At 47.4% G+C, this 26,798-nt stretch overlaps 1 protein-coding gene across 1 annotated transcript; it reads left to right on the forward strand.

Annotated features, from left to right (window-relative positions):
- Nucleotides 1-235: 235 nt before the first annotated feature.
- FIGLA (folliculogenesis specific bHLH transcription factor) lies at nt 236-15,789 on the forward strand (the record flags this gene model as incomplete). Its single annotated transcript, XM_082255468.1, has 5 exons — nt 236-370; nt 9,412-9,633; nt 11,415-11,567; nt 12,818-13,009; nt 15,755-15,789. The coding sequence occupies 5 exons, from the start codon at nt 236-238 to the stop codon at nt 15,773-15,775; spliced, it is 723 nt and encodes a 240-aa protein (XP_082111594.1). The 3' UTR covers nt 15,776-15,789.
- Nucleotides 15,790-26,798: the final 11,009 nt, after the last annotated feature.

Consider the following 26,798-nt stretch of genomic DNA (forward strand, 5'->3'; position numbering starts at 1 on the left):
GGTTTGTCAATACAACAGCCAGATATTCTAGAGAACCAAACATGTTCCTCACCAATGTATACAATTATACTGATTCTCAACTAATCTGATGGTAATCTAAGCAGCAGATGAAGGTTGCAGAACTGATCCAAGTATTGGGAGAGATTTTTCTATTCTTTTCAGCTGTAATAGCAGATCTATAATGCTTATAGCTGTGTGTTTCTGTGTGGCAGAGATCTCCTTTGTGAGCTCATATATGATGTCTCCTATTCCCACCAACAGTGCCCACTACGCCATGGCCTCTGAGGTGCTGGCAGGATCTGAGGAACCCCAGGAATCGGCCCACAAGGAAAGCATGGAGACAGACGTACGCAAACCCCCGACAGAGAAGGTAATGGGGCACTGGGGGGTAGTGGGAGCTATCTGTACAAGCATTTATATAACTGTGTAATACTACATGTATGTAGTGCATGAAAAGTCCCTTCCAAGGACATTTTTCCTCTGAACTAGTAGATTTCTCCCTGTTCTAGAAAAAAAAAACTTTTTGTTCTTGAAAATTGTGATTTTGTTATGGTAAAGTATAACTAAAGGCAACACCTGTCAGGTCTGTCCCTGTTAGGACCCTTTCACACTGATCTACTGCTGTTTCCCCATGCAAGTTACCTGTACTTTGACATAGACTTCCATTAGATTGGAAGGTTTTGGTGTGTTTTCCGAATATATACCAAAAGTCCTGCATTACTGCAGGGAAAGCACAGCTGATCAATTTTAAAGGGGCCTAAGGGAGACGCACCTTCTTTAGTTGTGCTGTTTATAGTTCTCACCAAAATGAAAGACATTCTTACCTTTTGGGCTCTTTCTTGAGGAGGGATTTCTTCTCACTTCCTGTTTTGGTTATGTGACAGGAACTGAGGGAAGAAAAACTGACAGGTGTTATAACTAGGGCTTCTTTTTTTTTTTCAGCGGGAACGCAGTTCTGGCACTTCCACCACTGAATGTATGCAATGGAAAGCGGTAGTGGGGTGTGCTGGGAGGGATCTATTGTTGCTGGGAGGGATCTGCTGTTGAGGGATGGGTCTATTGTTGCTGGCTGCTGGGAGGGATCTGCTGTTGAGGGATGGGTCTATTGTTGCTGGCTGCTGGGAGGAATCTGCTGTTGAGGGAGGGGTCTATTGTTGCTGGCTGCTGGGAGGAATCTGCTGTTGAGGGAGGGGTCTATTGTTGCTGGCTGCTGGGAGGAATCTGCTGTTGAGGGAGGGGTCTATTGTTGCTGGCTGCTGGGACGGATCTGCTGTTGAGGGAGGGGGTCTATTGTTGCTGGCTGCTGGGACGGATCTGCTGTTGAGGGAGGGGTCTATTGTTGCTGGCTGCTGGGATGGATCTGCTGTTGAGGGAGGGGTCTATTGTTGCTGGCTGCTGGGATGGATCTGCTGTTGAGGGAGGGGTCTATTGTTGCTGGCTGCTGGGACGGACCTGCTGTTGAGGGAGGGGTCTATTGTTGCTGGCTGCTGGGACGGACCTGCTGTTGAGGGAGGGGTCTATTGTTGCTGGCTGCTGGGAGGGACCTGCTGTTGAGGGAGGGGTCTATTGTTGCTGGGACGGATCTGCTGTTGAGGGAGGGGTCTATTGTTGCTGGCTGCTGGGAGGGACCTGCTGTTGAGGGAGGGGTCTATTGTTGCTGGCTGCTGGGACGGATCTGCTGTTGAGGGAGGGGTCTATTGTTGCTGGCTGCTGAGAGGGACCTGCTGTTGAGGGAGGGGTCTATTGTTGCTGGCTGCTGGGAGGGACCTGCTGTTGAGGGAGGGGTCTATTGTTGCTGGCTGATGGGAGGGACCTGCTGTTGAGGGAGGGGTCTATTGTTGCTGGCTGCTGGGAGGGACCTGCTGTTGAGGGAGGGGGTCTATTGTTGCTGGCTGCTGGGAGGGATCTGCTGTTGAGGGAGGGGTCTATTGTTGCTGGCTGCTGGGAGGGATCTGCTGTTGAGGGAGGGGTCTATTGTTGCTGGCTGCTGGGAGGGGTCTATTGTTGCTGGGAGGGGTCTATTGTTGCTGGCTGCTGGGAGGGATCTGCTGTTGAGGGAGGGGTCTATTGTTGCTGTTGAGGGAGGGGTCTATTGTTGCTGGCTGCTGGGAGGGTCTATTGTTGCTGGGAGGGGTCTATTGTTGCTGGCTGCTGGGAGGGATCTGCTGTTGAGGGAGGGGTCTATTGTTGCTGGCTGCTGGGAGGGATCTGCTGTTGAGGGAGGGGTCTATTGTTGCTGGCTGCTGGGACGGATCTGCTGTTGAGGGAGGGGTCTATTGTTGCTGGGAGGGATCTATTGTTGCTGGCTGAGGGAAGGGATCTGCTGTTGAGGGAGGGGCCTATTGTTGCTGGCAGGGAATCTGCTGTTGAGGGAGGGGCCTATTGGCTGCTGGGAGGGATCTGCTGTTGAGGGAGGGGCCTATTGGCTGCTGGGAGGGATCTGCTGTTGAGGGAGGGGTCTGTTGGCTGCTGGGAGGGGCCTATTGGTTGAGGGAGGGGTCTATTGTTGCTGGCTGGGGGAGGGATCTGCTGGTTAAAGGAAGGGGCCTATTGTTGAGGGAGGGGCCTATTGCTGCTGGCTGCTGGAGGGGTGTATTGTTGCTGGTAGTGCTCTACTGTTGAGGGGAGGGGTCTATTAATGCTGGGTGATGGGAGATCCATTGTTGCTGTTGGGGTCTATTGTCCCTGGGGTGGGTCTGTTGCTGCAAGGCGGTATTTTGTTACAACAAGCAGGCCTGGTCGATTTAGAGCTAAAAACAATTAGACTTTTATTGGCTGATTGCTTGTAAGATCCAATGATTTAGAAATACTGAATTCTGACACGGGCGATTACAACTTTCAGAAAGAGACCAGCTTTCTTTTTATAAGACCTGGAAAAGATGTGGTGGTTTTTATGTAGCACCCCCCTAGGTAGGTGCTAGGGTTAATATAGAATTGTTTTTGGTTGCTCTGCTTAACAGAGGTGCAGCTAGGTAAATGTTAAAGGATAAGTTCACATTTTTAAAAAAGTAATAAATGCACATCTTTTTGCAGTTAAAAAAATGTGCATTTTTTTTTTTTTTATTGGGAGCCTGGAAAGCATTGCACCCACAATCAGCAGAATGAGGGTGCAATGCAGGGCTCGTGCAGACTGTGTGTCTTGCCGTACATCGTATGACCAAGCAGTTACACACCCAACAGTTTCCCTGTATCCAAGCAACCAGAGAAGGTTTAGGATAATAGGCAGGAACCATGCAGATAAGTGCATGAACATTTATGCAGCCCTGACCAATTAAAAGGAGAGGTGCCCCTAGGCATGCTGGGTGCTTGTATTTCTATGCTAGGAACACATGGACTCAGGGTCTTTCCTAGAAGACGAGTGCACCAGCTAAGGGAGAGGCGGCTGCCTCCCCTGGCACCTGCTGCTGTGTGGCCTCAGGTGGGCAACCAGAGAGTTTGAATTGCTGGCATGCAACCTTAGGTGGGAGAACTGAGGGCCTGACGTTGGTGAGAGTTACCCTGGTTCTACAGAGAGCTGGCTAAAGGGGCTGTCTATTGATGATCTGGTCTGGTATCACTGGTATAGTGTTGCTTGGAAGGAGCTTGTTTTGTACAGACAACTTAAAGGATCCATACATTTGTGCTCTTAACCCTGTCTGGTATGCTATATAGTCAGCTGAGGGTCTGAACAAGAGAAAACTGGCTACTGTTCAGAAGAGCGTTGTCCAAGACTGCCCACAACTAAGGGACACTGTTTAGCTTTGTGAATAGTTTGCTGCTGCTAAAGAGAAGTCTTTATCTGTCTTCTCCAAGGACTTTACTACAGTTCTACAAGGAAGCTAGAGTCCTTAGTCTGAACCGTTCTGTTTCTTGGAATATCCCACTAAATCCCCTTCCCTATCCATGTTTTGCAAAAATGAAACAAAAAAAAAACAAAACCCCTAGACTAATCATTGAAGACGACGAGTGGAAGTGAATGTGCACCAGACTGTGTGAATCTACCTTGTGCCTGGCTGCGGGGGAAAAGTGGAGAAGACCTGGGCAAACTACCAGTGGCTCCTACGGGGTAGTGCTACATTTTAATATTTTTATTTACAAACTTTTAAAAAGTACAAGATCTCTTACAAAATCACAATGGATGGTCATACATTTACAACACCAATTAAAGGTGCAGAGAAAAAAAAACACAACGGTAAACAAGAAAAAAAAAACATGCATAATATCCAAAATTACTCCAACATACAAAACAAAAAAAATTACAAAAATGATATCTCAACAAGACTCTTCATCTCCTAAACACCAACAAATATCTAATAATGAAATTCTACTATTAGTCTTCTGTCATATAAAATATAGCTGGGTCAAATATTCCCATTCAAACTAATCTCCTATATAAAAAATCTTAATCAGAAAAATTCTAATGGGCCCAAAGAGCCACTTAGCCTTTCTATATTATACCATCTAGAATATCTAAACTGCAAGATAGGTTCTCTAATGCCCCGTACACACGTGCAGATTATCTGAAGACTTTTGTCTGCAGACTTGCCAAAACCATATAATATGAGGTCAAACCTAAACACTTTCAATTTGTATGCAATCTGGCAGGCCCTTGCACTACATAGAAAAGGTAAATCTGAAGACAAAAGTCTTCAGATAATCTGCACGTGTGTACGGGGCATAAATTGGATAAATGTCAGTGTGTTAAGAAAATATGGGGACCAATTATCAAAAAACTTCTTCATAAGAGACTTCTGACGCTTGTAAGCCTCAGTTTTATCAAAGAGCATACATTTATGCAATTTTTGCAATATATCTACCAGGGTAGAGATAACCGGAGTAGTGCAAGATGTATTTTTAGGCAAACTTCAAAATTGTTCTTGGCTACCCCCTGCAAGGGCCTCTGGTTTTTCTCCCAGGTTCTCTTTTCCACCAATGCAATGACGGCCAAGCACACAAAACGCATTCACTGCTGTGGCCCAATGAATAAATCCGTCCCTCCAGGCCATTTCATGTGGCCTTCACACCTCTTTTGTGGCACCACCACCTTGTCTCAGCAGTCCGCAGCAGAGAGGACAACAGAATTCCTACAGATCCTGTGCCTCTCTGAGAACCCCCTCATTTCCGCCTCTCCTGGTCTCCACATTTGGCAAACTCCAACAGCTGACTCCAGCCCTTCTCTAATCCTCCTCCAGACCCTGCACTTTCTACTTCCCAGGTATGCCCCCAGCTTTTTCCTGGCAGCAGCACAAGGGGGGTGTGTATGCGCACTGTGATATAAGATAGGGTGGAGGACTCTTGACTTGTGATAAGTGGGTTATATACTTAGTCTGTTTGAAAAAAGACACAAGTCAATCTATATCAACCAATAAAAGGGAAATTAGATGCTCCGGACATTTGCTTTAGAATTATTATGAGAATAAGACCATTCTATGCCGGCTGAAAAGAAGGATCTTTCACCGCTGGTATCATCCACATGTAGTGCCACCCCGGAAGGAGCCGCTTGGTAATTTCGGGTTCTGTGCCTCACCACCAAGAACATCAGCCCCTCTGGCACATCTGGTTCGCTAAAATCACTGCAAGCACAAAATAATATCACAAGGGTAAAATACCTTTCACCTGGCACCCGGTTAGTGATAACATGCTGAATCTTTTAACCACTTGCCGACCACCCCATGGCAGATTTACTGCTAAAGAGCGGCAACACTGTGCAGAAACGTGTGTGTGAGATATATGATTCTGCGCTTCCAGGCTTTTAGAGACGCGTGCGCACCACTGGCGGCTCGCTCCCGCTGTGATTTTACACTGCGGGAGCTAATTCGTGGGATGTCCACTGGGACCATCTGATCATTCGATACACTGACAGAATGCCAGTCTGCCTATGTAAACAAGGCAGATTGTCATTCTGTCCGTGCAGAAGACACGGATCCTGTGTTCCTGTAAAGCAGAAACACTGATCCATGTCTTCCACTAGTAGAAGCACCTCCCCCACTACACTGAAACATTAGCTTGGCACACTCTGTTTGTTTTTTTGTTTTTGTCTTTATTAACTCATATTATCCCCCCCCCCCCCCCTTAATCTCTCCCACCCCCAACCCAGGCATCCCAACCTGCAAAAACTAATTTCAGGGAGGTGGCACTCCGCGACGCCCCCCCTTAAAACAATGAAGTGGTCATGGTGGTAGGAGTCAGAAACACTGCACATGCTGGGATATTTACAGTTATGTGCGGGTGACTAGTTGCACCCCTAGCACATGTGACTTAGGCAGCCAGAAAATGCCATGTCCTTTATTCTTACATGTATGAACAAGGGCATGACCTATTATGACAAAACACAACTAGTTATTGAAAAACATATTGCAACAATTTACACACGCTAATGCACATACCTTCTTTCTACTTATTTTGCAGACTGCTGGCGGTTACTACTGGCGGTTAATGCAAACCACATACCATTTGCTTATCAAAAAAACTGACTCCTTAAACTTATGAGGCCACATGCACTTTTCGTCTGCTGGTTATTTACAACCACTTTGTTCAAAAAGCGGCACTGCAGGTATAGTGGCTTGGTCCAGTACCAACCATAAGGAACCCCATAAATGTAAAAAACAAAACACACTATAGTGCAATACCAGGGCAAGTAAACAATTTGTTGCTTTATCCTAGTAAAGTTTGCTGTAAGTACATCACTGTAATAAAGCAGCGCAGTATGTCCTGGCAATGCGCTCTAGTATGCTTTATACGGGGTTGCCTGTGGCTGGTACCTGACCAGGTGGAGTGGTGAAAGGCTGCTCTTGGGAGAAAGCTACTATTTATGCATTGTGTATATATATTATTCTTTATCTATCACATTGCACTTTCACACAAATTATTTTTGTCAGATCGGATTGGAGGTAGGTGGGTGTAAATGGACACAAGTCCATTTACATCTGCCGCTCCATAGAGATGAATGGAGGGTCCAATCAAGTCCTCCTGATTGAACCCTCCATTCTCCTCTATGGAGCGGTGCATGTAAATTGACTTGTGTCCTTTTACACCCACCTACATCCAATCTGACAAAAACAAATGGAAGGGGAATCCGTTACCCTCTTTTTGGGCAGATTAGGATGGATTCCAATCGGGTGTAAACGGACAGGCAGTTCGTTTAAATTCGACTGCCCACAGAGCAAAGTGGGCTGTGTCTGCTTGGCATTATTGGAGCAAATGAGGATCTGTTAACCTCCTGCACTGCTCAGGGGGGATCAGCAGACAGTTCCCCTTCTGAGCAAAGCAAAGTCTGTCCCATGTGAAAGGGGTCTTATTGTTGATGTATTTTTGTCCAATCTCCTCTGTTCTCCGTCCCCATATACTCTCTAACTACCCCCATCTCTCTTTTTCCATTACTCTGTCCTTGTATCCCCCTCTCTGTCCTCATCTATTCCTCCTCTATCTCTACATGGTCCCCATGATGTACCTGTTCATGCAACAGTGTAATGGGCACAGTCAGCCATGCTTCCACTGAGGATCTGTGCCATTCCTGCAGTCTTGCACTGGGCCTGCTGTCCCCTCCCCCTGCTCACTCGGCTCCTCCCCCCTCTTCTCTCCCTTCCCTCCAGTTCAGACGAGTGTGATGGACTAGAGGCGGTTCTGGTACAGCCCACGTGGGAGGGAATTCTCCTGGAGAGAAGCAGCAAGTGTACTTGGAGAAAAGACAGTGCCTGGTGTGCGGAAATGAAAGACTGCCTTTCATAAGGGAGGACTCTTTTTTTGTTGCTGGTAAAAGCTAGTGCGGAGGCAGTAGCTGAAGGGCGGCTCAGGGCGGCGCCCAGCTCTGTGCTGACTGTCACGGGTCGGCTGTGCTGAGCAGGTGTAAGCAGTGCGGCACCAGCGTAAGGACTTGAGGGACCCTCTGCTTTAGCGCCCCCCCTCCTGCTGCCCTAAGGCGGCCGCCTGAGCTGCCTTATGCTGGCGCCGGCCCTGCTGACAACTGCAGACATCCTAAGTCTCCCGCGGCAGCCGGGAGATCGCACGGCACTTGCGGGTGTCCGTGAGCCATTGGCCAAAGACGGGAGACTCCCGCAAGTCTCTCTCTCCTCTCTCTCGCTGTGTGTGGGGAACTGTATCAAACGCTTTTGCAAAATCCAAGTATAGTACATTCCACACCCACCCCTCTGTCGTCCTCCTCAAAAAAACAAATCAGGTTGTTTGACAACTTCTGTCTTTCATGAATCCATGCTGTCTGTTGCCTAAAATATGTTTTTTTCATGCAAAAACTCATCTATGTGGTCTTTTATTAAACTCTCCAGTATCTTCCCGACTATAGAAGTTAAACTAACAGGTCTATAGTTACTTGGCAAAGACTCCCTTTTTAAATATAGGCACCACATTGGCCCTATGCCAATCCGGTTGTACTATTCCAGTCCTTACCGAGTCCCTAAAAATTAGAAACAATGGCTTTGAAATGACAGAGCTCAATTATTTTAGGAGGCGTGGGTGGATGCCATCTGTTCCAGGTGCTATATTCACCTTTGATATTCTGTCTAAATATTTCTGGACCATATCACTTTTGAGCCATTGTGGATCATTTGGGGCTGTGTCAATACCATCCTCCATTATGGTCATGAGCTCCCCCATGCTCCTTTGTATATACAGAGCTGAAGAAAGTATTTAATAAGTTTGCCTTCTCTTTGTCCTCAGTCACCAACTCCAGATTATTTTGTAAAGGGCCTACATGCTCAGACCTGACCTTTTTACTATTAATATCTTAAAAAATTTTGGGGTTTGTCCTATCCTTTGCCGTTCGTTTTGAATTTTTGCGTCCTTGATTTACTTTTTACATATTATGTTCTATTATTTGTTTTTGTTTTTTTACTTTTCTTTATAGCTTTTTTTAACTTTGGCCATGAGGCACATAGGTTTTATGTTTAGCCTTTTAAACTTCTTGCCCATGGGAATATACTTTGTCTTTTTGAAGAATTCCCATTTCTGTTCTGTGTTCATTGATGCCAATATTCCCTCCCTGTCTAAGTCTTGGAGAGCAGCCCTCATCCTTGTTAAATTTGCTTAGTCCCGGTTCACACTGGTGCAATGCAGGAAACACTGCGAATCAGTGCCGGTTCCAGAATCACACAATGATTCACACTGAGATCTGCAAATTGCTGGGGGTGTCAATGAAAAGTTAATAAAATCCCAAGATTGGTTCAAAAAAGGGTCCTGCACCATTTTGGTCCGAATGAGATGCAATTTCAGCCATACATTTTGCATGGCTGAAATTGCATCACACAGACATCGCATGTGAAGTGGTTAAGGATGCATGTGTTTACCTAATACTTCAGGGTTTAGCAATTTTCCCAAGGAGCCACAGACACTGGGACTGTTAAAGAGGGCTAAACTTTTAATTTTGCTAGGTAATCATTTAAAAGTACTTTCATATAACATTTATTCCATTCTAAGCAGCAAGCCACTGATCACAACAGGAAAAGTGACCTTCCTGCATTGTGCATTACTCCACCTCCTGAACTGCTGGGAGATGTTTTGAAGGAACACTATGACTACCTACCAAACCAGTCCTCCATCAACAAGTTGAAGAGACACTCATCAGGACACTACCTGTGTATAGAGAATTTTCAGGATATTCTGGAAAGGAGACAGGCAGCCAATGCCAAGGAAAGGGAGCGGGTAAGAAGTCCTCTTCAACCACATTGGATGAGTATATCTTGTTTGACCGCATATGCCACTTTAGAAAATTCTCTGTAAAATTTCCAACCTAGCCACTCTATTGCTGTACTTCCGGTGCTACAGGATTTATTAGAGCTGAGGGAGTCCCAACTATTCCCACCCTTTCGTTCCACTTCCTGTACTATAGGTTCTATGAATGAAATGCAATCTTATGAATGAAGGGTAGGTAAGTGAATGAAAGGTCTGCCTCCTCCATTTTACAGATCGTTTTTCATTCATGAAAGCTTTAGTACAGCTTCTATGAATGGAGGAGGTTGGGCATAGTCAGCACTCTTGATGAGTGCATATGACCGCTCCCTCTGCTCTATTAACCCCTGCCATACTGGTGGGAGTGCTAAACATTGTAGGTAAGAAGAGGGTAACTAAAGCACCAGCTGATAGCTTAATAATAGTTAAATAAGTCCCTTGTGCATCGGAATATTTAGTTTTTTTTTTTTTTACTTTTTTTACCAAACGTACACTTTAATTTTCCATTTATAAAATTCTCTTTGAAGCCCTTGAAGCAAATCATTTACTTTCCCTAAAGTGGCCATGATGGTATCTTCTTATTCTGCACCATCAAATAGTTCAAATGCTTTTACTTTCCCAAAAATGTGTAGACTAAAAAGTGCTGTTAACAATATGCAAATATTACCAAAGTCAGTAGCCTATCCCTCCCCTCCATCACTAACCACTACCCCGATTGATGTATGCAGAAAGCCGTGACATAACTGTAATGAGAAGGGCAGGGTTGTCCATCAGTTTGAGATGTGAATTATAGCCTGGCTAAACTGTGGGAGAAGCAAGACCACTGTGCCAAATGTTGAGATAACACTTCTGTGCCTTGCTGTATTAGTAAAATCAACAATTCATCTTTACCGCTTCCTAGATTACCTTCTTACTCCTTGGACAAGTGATGATCCATAATTCGGTGAACAGCCATGAAGTGACAGAGAAAATTGCATGGGCAGCACAGTGGCTTGGTGGTTAGCCCTCCTGTCTTGCAGCACTGGGTCCTCTGTTCAAATCCAACCAGGACACTACTTGCATGGTGTTTGCATGTTCTCCTTTTACTTCTGTGGGGTTTCCCCACAATCCAAAGACAGGCTGGTAGTATAATTTGGCTCCTGTAAAAATTTAATAAAAAACATAAAATAGGCTAAATCGGGTGCAGCACTGCCCCCACAAGAGCCAATGGTAATTTAGATCCTCTGCTCTGGTCCAGGCCTAAGTGAGGCCTCCATGCTCTTAGATACAGCAGCATCCAGAGAAATCAGCACAGGGCCTGCTCGCTCAATACCGCATAGCACAGTACATGTTCTCCCTTCATTCTACAATTGCCTCGCTCCCCAACTGTCCTGCTCTTTCTCAGGCTTTCTTTTTTATGTGATCTCTGCAGCCCTCAGGTGTACATGTAGTTGCTTCCATGGGATAGGTGTGGCTTGGATCCTCTAAACTACATCTCCCAAAATGCTCCTATGTAAACCCAGTCACTAGCTAAACAAGGGCATAGCTGACATTGCACAACTTTTCTTCCACAAGATGGCAATCAGAAATATTGTCCTGTTACACAGGAAAAATATCCTGCCACGATTTGAAGTCTAGTGCTGTGTGTTTGTGTACATCACAAGACTGAACAAAACCACAAATCAGTATACATGTGTATTCAGGTGTGTGTATATTGCTGCTTGCCTGGAGTTCTGGTCCAGTCTTCTTAACCTTAATGAACCTTTTATTAACAGATCAGAAATATCAATAGTGGCTTTTCCAAGCTGAAGACCATTGTGCCTCTCATCCCTAAAGACCGAAAACCTAGCAAAGTGGATACACTGAAAGCGGCCACAGAATACATAAGACTTCTTCATGATATCCTGGTGGAAACTGGAGGTTTTGAGGTAAAGTTGTAATTTTATACATGACTTATAAGAATTTGACTAAACACCTAGGAGATATACCACAGCCATTGGCCCATGAAAAGTGCATGTACATTCGTTCTGTGAGAGTGGGGAGAAAATGAATGTTGGGCTATGTCCTATGCTAGATGAATGTTTCATTGTTTTTAAAACCGAAACTACAGCATTTAGCCAATTGATGTCACCAAGTATCACAGAAAAATTCCTAATGATACTTGGTACCATCTACTGGCAAAATGAGCTATATTCCATTTTAGATCAGTAAAAAACATTTCATCAGAACAAGAAATGGCCTAAAAACATTCAGTTTTGTCCCGCCTGAACAGAACAAACGTATATGCACTCTTACTGGGCAAATTACTTTGCCAAATTATTTTTTTTGTCCATGTTAAAAAAAAAAAAACTTTGGTTCAGTCTAGCTGATTAGGCCTGTGACACAGCTTTCCAAACACAAATTCTATAGTTAAAGGAGTACTTTACAAACAACTGAATCACCCAAGCATTCGCTCCGATGGGAATGATAGGCGTGCCGCTCTCCTCAGGCGGGGAACTCCAAGAAATATACACATGAAAGAGGAGGAGCCAAACAGGAAGTAAGAGGAAATCCCTGCAAATTAAGGGAATTCCTTAGGGACCCCAGAGTCCCCATTGGAAGATTTTCCCTCTTACTTTTTATGGGACAACCCAAAATGTGGGTTTTTCTCTTGATTTCACTTTCAATGATGATGGTAAACAGAACAAATAGAGTGTGAATTTTCTTAATTGGGAAACAGACCGCAATAAAAACTGACAAATGTTCTAATTCATCTCCACTATATCTAAAACTGAATCTAAAGTGTTTTGCCTTTAGTTTTAATTTGACAAGTTATGCACTGTGCTAATGGCTTCTAGAAGCTGGCTACAGGCTAGTGGAGCAGAAAGGTAATCTAGCAGGTTCTTGCCAGAAGCTTGCCTAAATAGATCTACTGAGCCCAATTTGGGACCCAATTCTAGCTGTACTGGGAAATCTTGCTGTTGCCAGAAGCAGTGCAGCTTTACATGCGTTTCCTGGTGCTACAACTGTTGGTCAGCAACAGAATCCTCATTTTCCGAATTCTGATTTCTAAAGTTACTGGATAGCTTTGTACAGACTCCTGTGAAAAATTGAATTGCTGGAGGAGTGAAAAGAAGTTTTTATCGTTAGCTGTGTAACTTCATGCTGTGTAACTTCATGTTCTATTTTCCTCTTTTAGAAAATAGAAGACGTTCCTGACCTAGAAACCCCTGAAAGATACTTGGGCCCAATTCCTATGAGATGTGATTTTATGGGTCCTACTGGAATGCCATTTATGGTTAAAACTGAAGACCCAATGGGCTTGTGGAGGGCAGCGGGCATGTTTCCTGGATACCTGGGTTTCTTACAGATTGACAAAAGTGGCAGAATGGTATGTATTAAAGTGATTGTAAATGATCACCTGGTAAACAACCCATTCAGTTTAAATTGGAAAGGAAAGGAAAAACATTTGTGTATAAATATAAAAACCATTATAAATACTTTATTTTTTTTCCAAGTTATCACATTCCCTCTGCAATCAGCTGCATAAGAAGCTGGGGGAGGAGAAGCAGAAGTACATTGATATTTTCAGTAAATGGCTGTGTAGGGGGGTGTGTCAGAACAGTTCTGATCATTGGAGAAGAATGCATGGAGTTCCCACCGCAGCTAGAGAACTGGTGTGCTCTCCTGTTTTATTGTGGTCAGTTTTTAATAGGAAGCAGGGGAGTAGCAGGAACACCAGGGATTTCACATAAATGAAGCAATACAAGGAGAACAGGATACTTTCTCATACAAGTACATGGTACATATCAGGAATGTGAAGTGTTTGGGGTAACAAATGCTGTAAACTAACGGTAATGTTACCTCAAGATTTTTATTTTTTTTTAAATACTTTTTAATAATTTATTCTCACGGGTGCAACAGCCAGGTATATTGTATATCTAATAGCACCAATATATTACACAGTGCACTACAGAGTACATTAACCCATTTACTAATAATCTAAGGTCAGTTTGGCCTTGACAGTTGCATTTTACCTACCATCAGATCTAGCCTTTAGATACAAAATGGTCATTACACAAACCTATAATATAACAGGGGCTCAATAATGGGATTTGTAGCTAGCAGCTCATTTATATGCAAATCTGGTGGTGGCTCATTCAAATCCAAATCTTCCCCCCACTCAGTGCAATTCAGTGTGGGGGCAGGGCAGTGCCTCCTTATAAAGGAAGCTGGATCTGGTGCTGGAGCAGGGGGCTGGTGAGAGGGTGAAAGGTGAGTTGCTGTTCACTCACGCTATGCACCCACACTGTGTGTTTATGGAGTAGAACAAAGGCTGGCATAGGTGGTGGTCTGGAGTCCAGCAGGCAGTTGTGACAAAGCTGGTGGTGCTGCCACCCCAAGCAGGAAGTTGCAATTTCTAGCAGATCTTTATGAACCTTTCTGTACTTCTCAAAATGATTAGTATTGCAAATTACCAGCCTTTAAATTTGGTGGCTGTATTAGTTCTCTTTTTTTCACACATTTATTTTAACTTGATGATCTTGCTATTAACTCACTTCCTGTCCTAGGAGGACAACTGGACTTGGCAGCATTGGAACTACATAATACCTCCCTCACTTATCCATAACTGGAGGTGTTTTGCTTGGTCAGAGCTTACACCTCTTTTCGAATTGTGGAAACTTGTTTGCTATATATTTAAAAACCCACATCTAATTGTGGAAACTTGCCCGCTATTTATTTAAAAACCCACATCAGACTCCCAAACAAAACTGAGGGTTACATTGCAAGCAAAAGAAGAGGACAAAGGAGACAATGAAACGATTACATTGGTGAAAACTGTAGTGCATTTATCATGGAAAACTGAAATCTAGAGTTGCTTTGCTATTTTATAGCTCTTGTAGCCAGGCACTTGGCTAAGTATGAACAGTGAGAGAAACACTCGCTACAGCTGCTCTGTAGCTGCTGCCCTTCGGTGCTGAACTTGTTACCCGCTATATCGGCAAGAGAAGGAGCTGCTGAGCAGGAAAAGTTCAATTGGCTCGACTGTAATTGAGAGCTTTTTAACTGCATTTCCCAGAGAGATTGCCGGGAGAAGGGGAAAGAGCTGGATTTTCCTAGGCTGTACAGGACACAGCTTCGTCTTGCCATGAGAGACTGCACGTAGCTGTCCAGTGTGCACCACCATGGCTGCATGTCGGCAGCCTGAGCGGGATCTGGAGAGCTGAGTTTGGGTGGGGACATCCAGAGTCACCTGGGTGCAGAGCAGAGAGTAAACTAACCTGTGTGACCATATGGTGAGCTGCAAGATCACTGGGACTGGTGAGCTGCTGTTGTGGGGATTACTATCTGCTGCTAGAGACTGAGCCCATTGGAACTGACCATACAGCCTTGTAGGAGCCTAATGGCTGCCTGCAAGCTTGACTGGGGCTATTCTCATGTGCACCAACGGTACAGCTGGGCCCCAAAACTGGCTGGCTGATAAGTTTGGACTAAAGACTGTCCCTTTTACAGCTGCTATGCAGACACCTTCACCTATTGCTTATGCTAAAATGTACCTCTCATGACATTGCACCATATCCTAGACATTCTCCTAGAGTGCACTCCTAGACTAGATGTAGTATTATTATTCACATTATAGTTCATGCTTATATGCACTGTTTACTGCTTACTTTGCCGATTCATTACCAGTCTAGAGAACTCGGTATTCTAAGTTACCTGGGTATAGATATAGTACTGTCTAGCAGATTGTCTGAACCGAACTTCTGTGTGTTACTTTTAAGCTTAAACAACCATTTATTCGAACCCGTACGTAATACATTGAGTTAATTTACCACTAAACAGTCTTGTGTCTTTTTTCTGGTGCAAATTCACAGTCGAGTTAAAGGTATCTATACTCCATGTTCTTATAAGTGCCTGCAGTAACTTTCATTCAACCAAGTGTGTCGGAGGGGCTGAGGGTGTTCTTGGAGTCAAGGCACGTAATTACAAAGCGGCTCTGGGGAAGCACTAAACTCTCTACGTTGTCACCAAACTATTCCAGCACAGTCTGTCACTTTTAGATGTCATTATCAGTGTGCAATACAACCAACCATGCAACCATAAATGTATTTATTTTTTTTCCCCCCCTTACCAGGCATTTCAGAGTGGCCGTTAAGCCTACTGCTGGTAAGTAGTAACAGCAATGGGTATCTTTTGTACACAAGAAAAGTCTATTTGTTTTAATCTGTTTGTAGTGTGTCCTATCTTTGCTGTCTGTCTTTATTTCACAAATTCTCCCTCTGGGTCCCTGGTGATGGAATTGTTTCATGAGTGTCCTCAGTTAGAACCGAGCAATAGCCTTTCACGGATGTGCTTGAACTAATGTCAGATTATGTGACTGTTATTAGTTGCCATCAATCTCATGGTCTGCCACAATGGGCACATAACATGGTTTTAAAAAACCTCATGCATATAATGTCTTCTGTTAGGGGTAACTGTACTACTCTAGTATCTGTATATTCGCCCTAGTAGGTTATGTCATTAGTTTAAAATGTATTACCACTTTTGCAGTCAAAATGGGGTAACACCTACTTTATATTTTGTTACATTTTCCCCATTCATATATCATAACTTGAAAAAATTGTGTTCTACTGTTTTTACTTGTTTGAAAATCCTACATAGCTTTCACCTTCTATGTAATGTTATGGGGCTAAAAAGTCATCAATACTTCAGCCCAGCCCAGGTCAGCCCAGCTGAGGCAGGAGAGTCCGTGTGGATGTTTGGAGATGGAGTGCTGAGGAGGCTTGTCGTGGCCCTTGAGAGTGGCCCCCCTAGTCTGCGGGGGGGGGGGGGGTTGTGACCTCAGGTCTGGGAGCTCCGGTGTAAAAGAGATCCTCTGACAACCCAAGGGGGAGTCCTGTTCAGTGGCACGGGAGCAGGTGTGTGGACAAGGGGAGCCAGCAAGCTCGTCCAGGAGATCTCCAGGGAGAAGACGGCCAGCTAGCTGTTGAGTTTTGCAGTCAGGGAGGACAGAGAACTGGGGAGAAACAGTCTGGGATGGCTGTAGAGTCAGTCGGGGAGAACTGTGGAAGCTTAGCCAGGAGGGCTAGTGAAAGGGGCAGGTGGGCTTGCAGTGCCTGAAAAGGTAATGCTGGGATCAGTAGCCACAGGAAAATAGCTGGAGCCTGGGACTTTATCTTCTACACACCAAAGGGGCCCGTGGTCCCCACCTGAAAAGGGCTTTGCTGGGTCTGACTGAGTGCCTTGCCATATCCCACCTAAACATTGTTCCAACTAAGTTTTCTGCAAGGAAGTGATGTGCTGGAGGAAGATGAGGAGTGTACCTAGCTGTTTATAGAAAAGTTGCCCCTGAATAACTGTTCTTTAAAGTCAAGCTGGCATCCCATAATACTCCCTATCCCCATCCCCATCCAAGTTCAATACGCCTAATAACGGTTGATCCGTTAAATTGGTGGCAAGTGGTGGGATGGCATCCTAGTGCAAGAAGCGGCTCTGAGACACCGGTAAAGTTATTGAGTGAGCTAACACCCGTGCAGCATTGCCATGGAAGAGGAATTCGTAAGGAGGCTGCGAGAGATAGATACAGCACAGGGGACCAGTGTCATACCAGGTCCTGCTAGGATGGCATGATTCTGTGCGCTTGGATCTCTGGAAGGAAAAGCTAGCCCGTGAGCAGTGCCACCAGGGAAAAATCCTCCCCTCCAGTCAGAAAAGGTACTAGTCGCAATATGGATTGCAGGAGCTGTTTTTGGGAGATACACCGCAAAAGGAGCAGACAGCTGAGTTAAGCGGGCTGGTCTGGGCAAAGATGTGGTTGGAAGGGAGCTATAGAGCCCTCCGGTGGCATGTATCCCAAACATGCCCTTGGATAGCGGATTACAGCCCAACGGAAGGCTTTGGCTACGGCGGCCGGGGACTGTTGTACGATAAGCTATCAGGGGACCCTAACTTTGGGAGCAATTTGAAGTGGCGGTTATAGGAAATTATGGATTACAGAGAGAGGATTCTGAACATCTTGGAAATGCTCTGGGCACTGGAAGATGTGGCGTTTCTGGTCGTTCAGGAATGGGAGCTGGAGCCTACTGACGGCTGCTGGACTCTGCTCAGCGCCAGGGCTGGGCTCCCCTTGCCTGGAAATATCCAGAAGAACCAGCTGACAGTCAAGAAATCCTGACTGAAGAATTGACAATATGGCACAGTAGTAGTGTGCTTTGCTCACCTGCACCCACGGTCTTGGATGTGGATGTCTTATGGCGAATGCAGCAAGTGCTGACTCACCTGGACGAACCGGTTTCTGCACGGGACGAGCTTGGATGGAGGAATGCATCTGTCCAGCCACTGGGAGAAGAGGAAGCCATCTTCATTCCCCAACCACAGGGAGAGAGCAGCTCTTACCCCAATGGTGCAGATGGGACTGCGGTCTCTGCACCAGAACTACAGTGATGCTGGATGGCCTGTCCAGATCCCCAACCTACCCCGCAGGAATACCAGGAGGAGGAGGTAGGCATTCCCTCATCTCTACAGCAGACCCCCAACCAGGTCCTGGGGGTGGTATTCGCCAACCCCAACCCAGGAGAAGAGCTGGCAACAGGGCAGAGTGCTACCAACCTCTGCCCAGCACCACAAAAGCTACAGAGTTCCAGGAAGCTGGGGAAACCAGCCCCTTGCTCCAGCAACAAGCTGATGAAGTGAAGCTTCTACACCCAGCTGAAGCGCTGGCAGCCGGACAGAGTCAATGATCTGGGAGACAGTACAGGAGAAAGGTTGTCCCAACCGCCAGATGGGGGTAAGGAAGATGGAACAGCTGACTCCCCTTCCCAGCAGTAGTTGGTGCCCCAGAATGATGACACCAACCCAGCAGAAGAGCTGGCAACAGAGCACATTGCGGTTGGCCTCTGCCCTCAACATACAAAATATGGAGTTCCTGTGGTAGCGGATGGGACTACAGTCTTCACTTGTAAACCCCAGGGATGCTGGACAGTCAGCCCAGATCCCCAACAGCCTGACAAAGTGAGCCCCACCACCCTGTTTTCTCTCCAGTGGCTGAAAGGACTGCCAGGAGAAGGGCCAGTCCACGCTTATTCCCAGCGGCGGTTATGTGCTATGAGAGCGACAAAGGTTGGCTGGGTGAGTAATGCTGTTTTCTGGACAATTTGTTTGGGGTACTGGGTGGGTGCAGACATTGGGAGGGCCCATGGAACACATCCTACCTTAGAGAGGCTGGAAAGCCCATCTCTCAGCCCACTAGGCCTCTCTTATGTCTAAGTCACCCTGTGTCTATTAGGGACACAGGGTTCCCAAGAAGCCCAGTCTGGCCTACCCAAACCAGACTTCCACAGACTGATCGGCTAGGAGAGCTCCATGCCCCTTGCCAAGACAAACTTACAAACTATGTGGAACTTTGTCATGGAAGCTGCAATGATGGATTGACTCTTTGGGACTTGTTAGCTGACTCCTTCAGGCACAGACCAGTTGGAGGTCTGGTACCTGGTTAGTCTACCTTTTGGGGGGAAGATATGTGACTGTATTCACCGTCACTGGAGGTGGAGAGCAGATACTTAATGGTTTGAATTGCTTCAGATGGGACAGTAATAATTGTAAACCATATCTTCATATAGAAATATGAAGATTTAATACCACCTTACAGTGTATTCCATGTACTTGTCTGTGAGAGAGACACACAGACTGTCATTGGCAGACTTCCCTATTGTTTGTGTATTGGGAGGGAATGGATTGTGCCTGTCCCATTGTTAAATGTTAATGACCTCCACATTGTTTTGTCTGCCTTAAGATAAGCTTATTATGGGATGTGTATGTGGATTGGCTGCTAAGGGGGAGGTGGGGGGATTGTCCCACAGTGTATATCTTTGTGTATACTGCATGGGAGTGTAAAACTGTTTTCATTGGATTGTGAATATTTTCCAGCCCTGCCTTAACCCTCTTGGGCATGGAGTTCACTAGCACTTCACAGGTTGCCACTGGAAGTCCTCTTCCACTCCTCCATGACGACATCACAAAGCTGGTGGATGTTGGAGACCTTGCACTCCTCCACCTTCCGTTTGAGGATGCCCCACAGATGCTCAATAGGGTTTAGGTTGGGAGACATGCTTGGCCAGTCCCTCACCTTTACTCTCAACTTCTTTAGCAAGGCAGTGGTCATCTTGGAGGTGTGTTTGGGGTCATTATCATGTTGGAATACTACCCTGCGGCCCAGTCTCCGAAGGGAGGGAATCATGCTCTGCTTCAGTATGTCACAGTACATGTTGGCATTCATGGTTCCCTCAAGGAACTGTAGCTCCCCAGTTCCCGGGAGCACTCATGCAGCCCCAGACCATGACACTCCCACCACCACCACACTTTTCTTTAGACTCCTCACCTGGTTGCCGCCACACACGCTTGACACCATCTGAACCAAATAAGCTTATCTTGTTCTCATCAAACCAAAGGACATGGTTCCAGTAATCGATGTCCTTAGTCTGCTTGTCTTCAGCAAACTGTTTTGAGGGCTTTCTTGTGTATCATCTTTAGAAGAGGCTTCCTCCTGGGATGACAGCCATGCAGACCAATTTGATGCAATGTGCGGCATATGGTCTGAGCACTGACAGGCTGGCATCCCACCCCTTCAACCTCTGCAGCAATGCTGGCAGTACTCCTACATCTATTTCTCAAAGACAACCTCTGGGTATGACACTAAGCACGTACACTCAACTCCTTTGGTCAACCAAGGCAAGGCCTGTTCTGAGTGGAACCTGTCCTTTTAAACCTCTGTATGGTCTTGGCCACGGTGCTGCAGCTCAGTTTAAGGGTTTTGGCAATCTTCTTTATAGCCTAGGCCATCTTTATGTAGAGCAACAATTCTTTTTTCAGATCCTCAGAGAGATCTTTGCCATAAAGGGGGCTATGGTGAACTTCCAGTGACCAGTATGAGAGAGTGAGAGCGATAACACCAAATTTAACACCCCTTCTCCCCATTCACACATGAGACCTTGTAAGTCACATGTCTCATGACACCGGGGAGTGAAAATGGCTAATTGGTCCCAATTTGGACTTTTTAACATAGGGGTGTACTCACTTTTGTTGCCAGCGGTTTAGACAATAATGGCTGTGTTGAGTTATTTTGAGCAGACCGCAAATTTACCATGTTATGCAAGCTGTACACTCACTACTTTACATTGTAGCAAAGTGTAATTTCTTCAGTGTTGTCACATTAAAAGATGCAATAAAATATTTACAAAAATGTGATGGGTGTACTCTTGTGAGATACTGTATGCAGATAACAGAGGTATGGAGCAGCATACAGAAATTACACTTGGTGCTTTTTAATTGAGACAAGTACACACTATGGAGGGATATGCTTTGTTCATATTTTAGATTTGAGGTTTACCACCGCTTTTAAAGTGGTTCTAAAGGCAGAAGGGTTTTTTTTTTTTTTTTTATCCTTATGCATTCTATGCAAGAAGGTAAAAACCTTCAGTGTGCAGTAGCCCCCTTAATACTTACCTGAGCCCCATTTTATTTAAGTGTCCAGGACTCTCCCTCCTGAATGCCTGAGACACAGTAGCAGGCGCTGTTCGCTCCTGCTGCTGTCAATCAGTCAGTTAGCCAATGAGGAGAGAGAGGGGCGGGGGTCAAACCACAGCTCCATGTCTGAATGGACACACAGAGCAGCTGCTCAGCTTGGGTGATTCCATAGCAAGCTGCTTGCTGTAGGGGCACTCGACAGGAGGAGGAGGGTCCAGGAACGCCTTCAAAGGACCAGAGAAGAGGATCTGGGCTGCTCAGTGCAACACCACTGCACAGAGCAGGTAAGTATAATGTTATAACGGAATTTTTGTAAAATCTTACCTGTAAAATTCCTTTCTCTGAGTCCTCCGACAGTCCGCGCCATCTCCATATTCGTCACAATGGGGTATTAGACTTTGCTCCGAAGGAGTAGCTAGGCAACAGAATATGTTAATATAAAAGCTTTAACACATCCCACCCCCAGGGGGTGGTCCCCTCAGTCAATACCCTCCTACTTCCTGTATCCATACCTCAGTTTCAGTGGAATAGCAGTAGAGTATACAACCAACCCCAAAAGAGGGGCGGGGGCGGCGACTGTCGGACTCAGAGAAAGGAATTTTACAGGTAAGATTTTACAAAAATTCCGTTTTCTCTTACGTCCTCCGACAGTCCCAAAGCAGTGCAAACATGAGGGGTGGGAAACGCAGCCGCGCCCAAGGCAACGCCGTCTCCACAGCAGAGAAAGGAACCTTACCAAAGGAAGGAAACCATCTGGGCAACAGAAGAAAAAAACTTGCTCAACAGAAGCAAAAACCCAGGAAAACAAATAACCCAGGGATAACAACACGTATCCCAAACAGCCAAGGAGCCCATACAAGAGGCTCTAAGGAACTGCCGCACTAAGAACCTTGTGGCCAAAGGAAGCATCTGCCGATGCCTGAACATCCACTCTGTAGAATTTTGTGAAGGTGTGAACGGACGACCAAGTCGCCGCCTTACACACCTGGGCCACAGAAGCCCCATGACGACAGGCCCAAGACGTACTCGGAGATCTTGTAGAGTGCGCCTTCACAGGCATAGGGGGAACTTTCCCCTTCAAAGCATAGGCCTGTTCCACAGTCTGTCTGAGCCATTTGGCAATGGTAGAGGCCGACGCAGCCAAGTCCTTCCGAGGTCCCTCAGGAAGGACAAACAAGGAATCCGACTTGCGGAAAGATGCAGTCGATTTCAGGTAAACCCTAATCGCCCGAACAACATCCAAGGAATGCAGCTCCACCTCCTTCGGATGTTTGGGCTTCGCGCAGAGCGAAGGCAGAACAATATCCTCATTGATGTGAAAATCCGAAACTCTCTTCGGAAGAAAAGAAGGGTTAGGTCGCAAGACCACCTTATCTAAATGAAGGACCAGATACGGAGACTTTCAGGACAAAGCTGCCAGCTCCGAAACCCTGTGAGCCGAAGTGATCGCCACCAAAAAAGCGACTTTTTTGGACAACATGGACAACGAGATTTTCCTGATCTGTTCAAAGGGAGCATGTTGCAGCACGGACAGAACAAGATTCAAGTCCCAAGGAGGTAAAGGTTCCCTCCTAGGAGGGACCAGATGTCGCACCCCTTGAACAAAGGTACTAACCAAAGAGTTAGACGCCACAGGACGTTGAAAAAGAACGGCCAGCGCAGACACCTGACCCTTGACCGTAGCCAGCGCCAAACGCTGGTCGACACCCGTCTGAAGGAAGGACAACACCCTAGACACCGAATAAGTGCGAGGTGAAAAACCCCTGGACTCACACCAGGCAAAATATGCCTTCCAAGTACGGTGATAGACCTTCCCCGAGGAAGACTTCCTCGCGTTAATCAAAGTGTGAATGACCTCCGGAGAGAGACCCCTATCCTTCAGGACCTCGGTTTCAACAGCCAGGCCGTCAAAGCCAGCGACCGTAAAGCAGGATGGAATATCGGCCCTTGAGACAGGAGATCTTCTCGAAGAGGTAGACGCCAAGGAGAGTCGACCGCCAGATTCACGAGGTCCGCGTACCAGGACCGGCGAGGCCAGTCCGGTGCCACAAGAATCACCATGTGTGGTTCCGAGATCAACCTGCGAAGGAACCTGGACAGCAATTGGATCGGCGGAAACGCATACAGCAGCCGATACTGATGCCACGGGGCTACCAACTCGTCCGCCCGAGGATCGCGCGTCCTTGCCACAAACCTTGTTACCTTGTTGTTCAGACGAGACGCGAACAGGTCCATCTCCGGAAGACCCCACTTCGCGCACAACATCTGGAAGACATCCGGATGGAGAGACCATTCCCCCTGAACCAGGGTCTGGCGGCTCAGATAATCCGCCTGCCAGTTCATCCCCGGAATGTGTACCGCCGATATCGCTGGGACATGAGTCTCGGCCCAGGAAAGAATGTCGGCCACTTCCCGAGCCGCGCGGGCACTCCTGGTGCCCCCTTGGTGATTGACGTAAGCCACCGCCGTGGCATTGTCCGTCTGAACCCGAACCGGACAGCCGCGCAGTCTGTCCGTCCAAACTTGAAGGCAGAGATTTATTGCACGCAACTCCAGAATATTGATCGGAAGGGAGGATTCCTCCTCCGACCAAGTTCCCTGGGCGGACAGAACGCCCAGAACACCACCCCAGCCTGACAGGCTGCCATCCGTGGTGATCACCGTCCATGAAAGAGGACGAAAAGACTTTTCCCCCCCCGACACCGCCGGGGACTGGAGCCACCACAGAAGGTCCCTTCTGGTGCGATGGCTCAACGAAATCTGGATATCCAGAGATTGCGGACGCCCGTCCCACCTGGACAGGATCTCCGCCTGGAGACCCCTCGTGTGAAACTGGGCAAAGGGAATCGCCTCGAAGGCCGAGACCATCAGTCCCAGACACCGCATGCACTTCCGCAGGGATGAGCACGGAACGTCCCTGAGGGACTGGACTTCTCCCTGAAGAGTCCTGAGTTTGTCGTCCGGTAGGAAGACCTTCGCCTGGACCGAGTCCAGGATCATCCCCAAATAGGGAAGACGAACCGACGGACACAGCGTCGACTTTGGATAATTTATCGTCCAACCAAACTCCCGTAGAGTCTGCACCGTGACGGACAGATCCGACTCCAGACCCTCGCTGGTCGCAGACCGAACCAGAATATCGTCCAGGTACCCCAGGACAGAGATGCTTTGGGCCCTTAACAAGGCCAGCAGTGGTGCAAGCACCTTGGTGAAAACCCGCAGAGCCGAAGCGAGGCCAAAAGGTAACGCCACGAATTGGTAGTGATCCTCCGCAATGGTGAATCGAAGGTACCTCTGGTGACCCTCGAAAATGGGGATGTGTAGGTACGCATCCTTCAAGTCGATGGAGGCCATGAATTCCCCCGGAACCAGGGCAGCCACCACCGACCGCAGAGATTCCATGTGGAACTTGCGGACCCGCACAAAGCGGTTCAGAGCTTTTAAGTCCAGAATCGGACGTACCTTGCCCTCCTTCCTGGGCACGGTGAACAGATTGGAATAGAACCCCCGAATCTGTCCCGATGAGGCACCGGAACCACCACTCCCTGAGCCCTCAGGTCCTGCACCGCTAGGTGCAGATCCCGCAAACGCACCGGAGACAGTTGAAGATTTGAGGGGAAAATCTGCTCTCCGGCCGAGAGAGAAACTCGATCTTGTAACCAGATCGAACGATTTCCTGAACCCACCTGTCCGGAACCCGGGACAGCCATGGCTGTGGAAAACCGAGCAAGCGTCCCCCCCCCCCCACCCCAGAACCGGGTGAGGGCGCCCCTTCAGGCCGCACTGTTGTGGGCAGCGGATCCAGACTGGCCGGACTTCTGCTTACCTGTCCACGGCTTCTTCTGGGAGCCCTGACCTTTGAACGGCTTGCCCTTGTAGTGCGACCGAAAGGACCCCCTGAGAGGGCCGAAAGGAAGCATGCTTCTTACCGGGAGTCGCCTTAGCCTTGTGGGATTGGGGCAAGAGCGTGCTCTTACCCCCCGTGATCCCCTTTATCAGTGTATCCAAGGATTCGCCAAAAAGGCGAGAACCGTCATAGGGCAGATTGGCTAAGGTCTTGCGCGAAGATTGGTCCACCGACCAACACTTCAACCAAACCAAGCGGCGGGACAACACCGCCACACCGTGTACACGTGCGGCCAACGGGACCATATCCAAGTCCGCGTCGCACAAATACATGACACCCTGATGGATTTGATCCACCATATCCAATGTCACCGATGGGGCAGAATCAGCCACCAAAACGCGTCTAAGCACCTGCGTCCAGCTCGCGACTGCCTGGGCCGCCATAAGGGAGGCAAACAGAGCTTTCAGCATAGAACCCATAATAGAATAGGTATGACGGGCAAGAGACTCCAGCCTCTTGTCCGTGGCATCCCGGAACACGGGGGTATCCTCAGCAGGAATCGCAGTAGACTTATTCAAAACCGCTATCGCGTGATCCACCGGAGGCGGCACGCACCAACGCTCATCAGTAGCGGGCGTGAAAGGATAACGCAGTTTGAACCTACTGGGTACCGCAAAAGGCTTGCGGATATTACGCCATTGTTCCTTTACAGCGCTCTGGAAATCATCCGTGCAGGGAAAAACCTGCGATGTTTTGCGTCTTCTTTGTCCCACAAGCCGCCAAGGCAGTAGGAGGACATGGCTCATCCTGCAAGCGCAGCGTCTGCTTAATAGAAGCAACCAATTCATCCATGAGTGCAAGCTCTTCAGACGAGCCAGGGGGAGAATTATCCACCCCTTCAACCTCAGCCTCCACCTCGGACCCCACAAGATCCAGGGAGGAACGGGACCCCGATAGGGAGACCCCAGCCACAGCAGCCCCGTCACCATCACCCTCTGAATCAGAGGAAATTGAAACTCTGGGTCTTTTTGAGGATTGAGCAGCCACCAGCATTTGCACCTGAGCCGCAAGGCTAGCCACAATCGCAGCCAAATCCCCCCCCCCTGGGGGGGAAACAGCAGTCCCCTGGCTTCCCACCAATGGGAAATTTGCTTTCCTGAGAATCCATGCCCCAAAGTATGTGGAAGAATAAAGGGTTAACTGCCCCTTTAAAAAGCGCAGCGAGCCCAGCCCACCGCACACAAGTACAATGAGACCCCCACAGGGAGAAAGTACAACTTGGGCAAGGATACAGGGATAGGGAGGTAAAAACCTGGAGAGACCGCTGCTGCTTCTGCCTCGATCGGTGGCTCAGGAGAAAAGGAAATGCTGACAAGCAGGGTGCTCTATGAAAGCCTATGGAAGGCTACAAGAAAATGGCCGCCATCAGTGTAAACATGCGGCCGGAGAGAGTGCAGCCAAAATGGCGCCGTTTGGCGCCGAAACCGCCGCTCCTCCACCTCAGTGAGGTGATTAAAAAAACACCATAATGTTGCAAAAACATGGCGGACCGCCGCAGCGGTCGCTGTAATGTGCCCCAAACACGATATGATCATGCCCCACAGCACACAGCCAGTCACACATACACAGGCTGACACAGGCAGTGCAGCACAGCCCCCCCCCCCTGCAGCCCACAGCATGCAGTCAGAGAGATAGGGAATTTAACAGTGTGAACACAGGCAGGGTTACACAGTCCCAGACTGACACCCCCCAAACAGACAGGTCCCCACATAAATACACTTACCTCCTAGATGGCGTGGGGAACCCGCAC

The sequence above is a fragment of the Pelophylax lessonae genome, assembly GCF_965119305.1.
Source record: "Pelophylax lessonae genome assembly, chromosome: 4".
Lineage (NCBI taxonomy): Eukaryota > Metazoa > Chordata > Amphibia > Anura > Ranidae > Pelophylax > Pelophylax lessonae.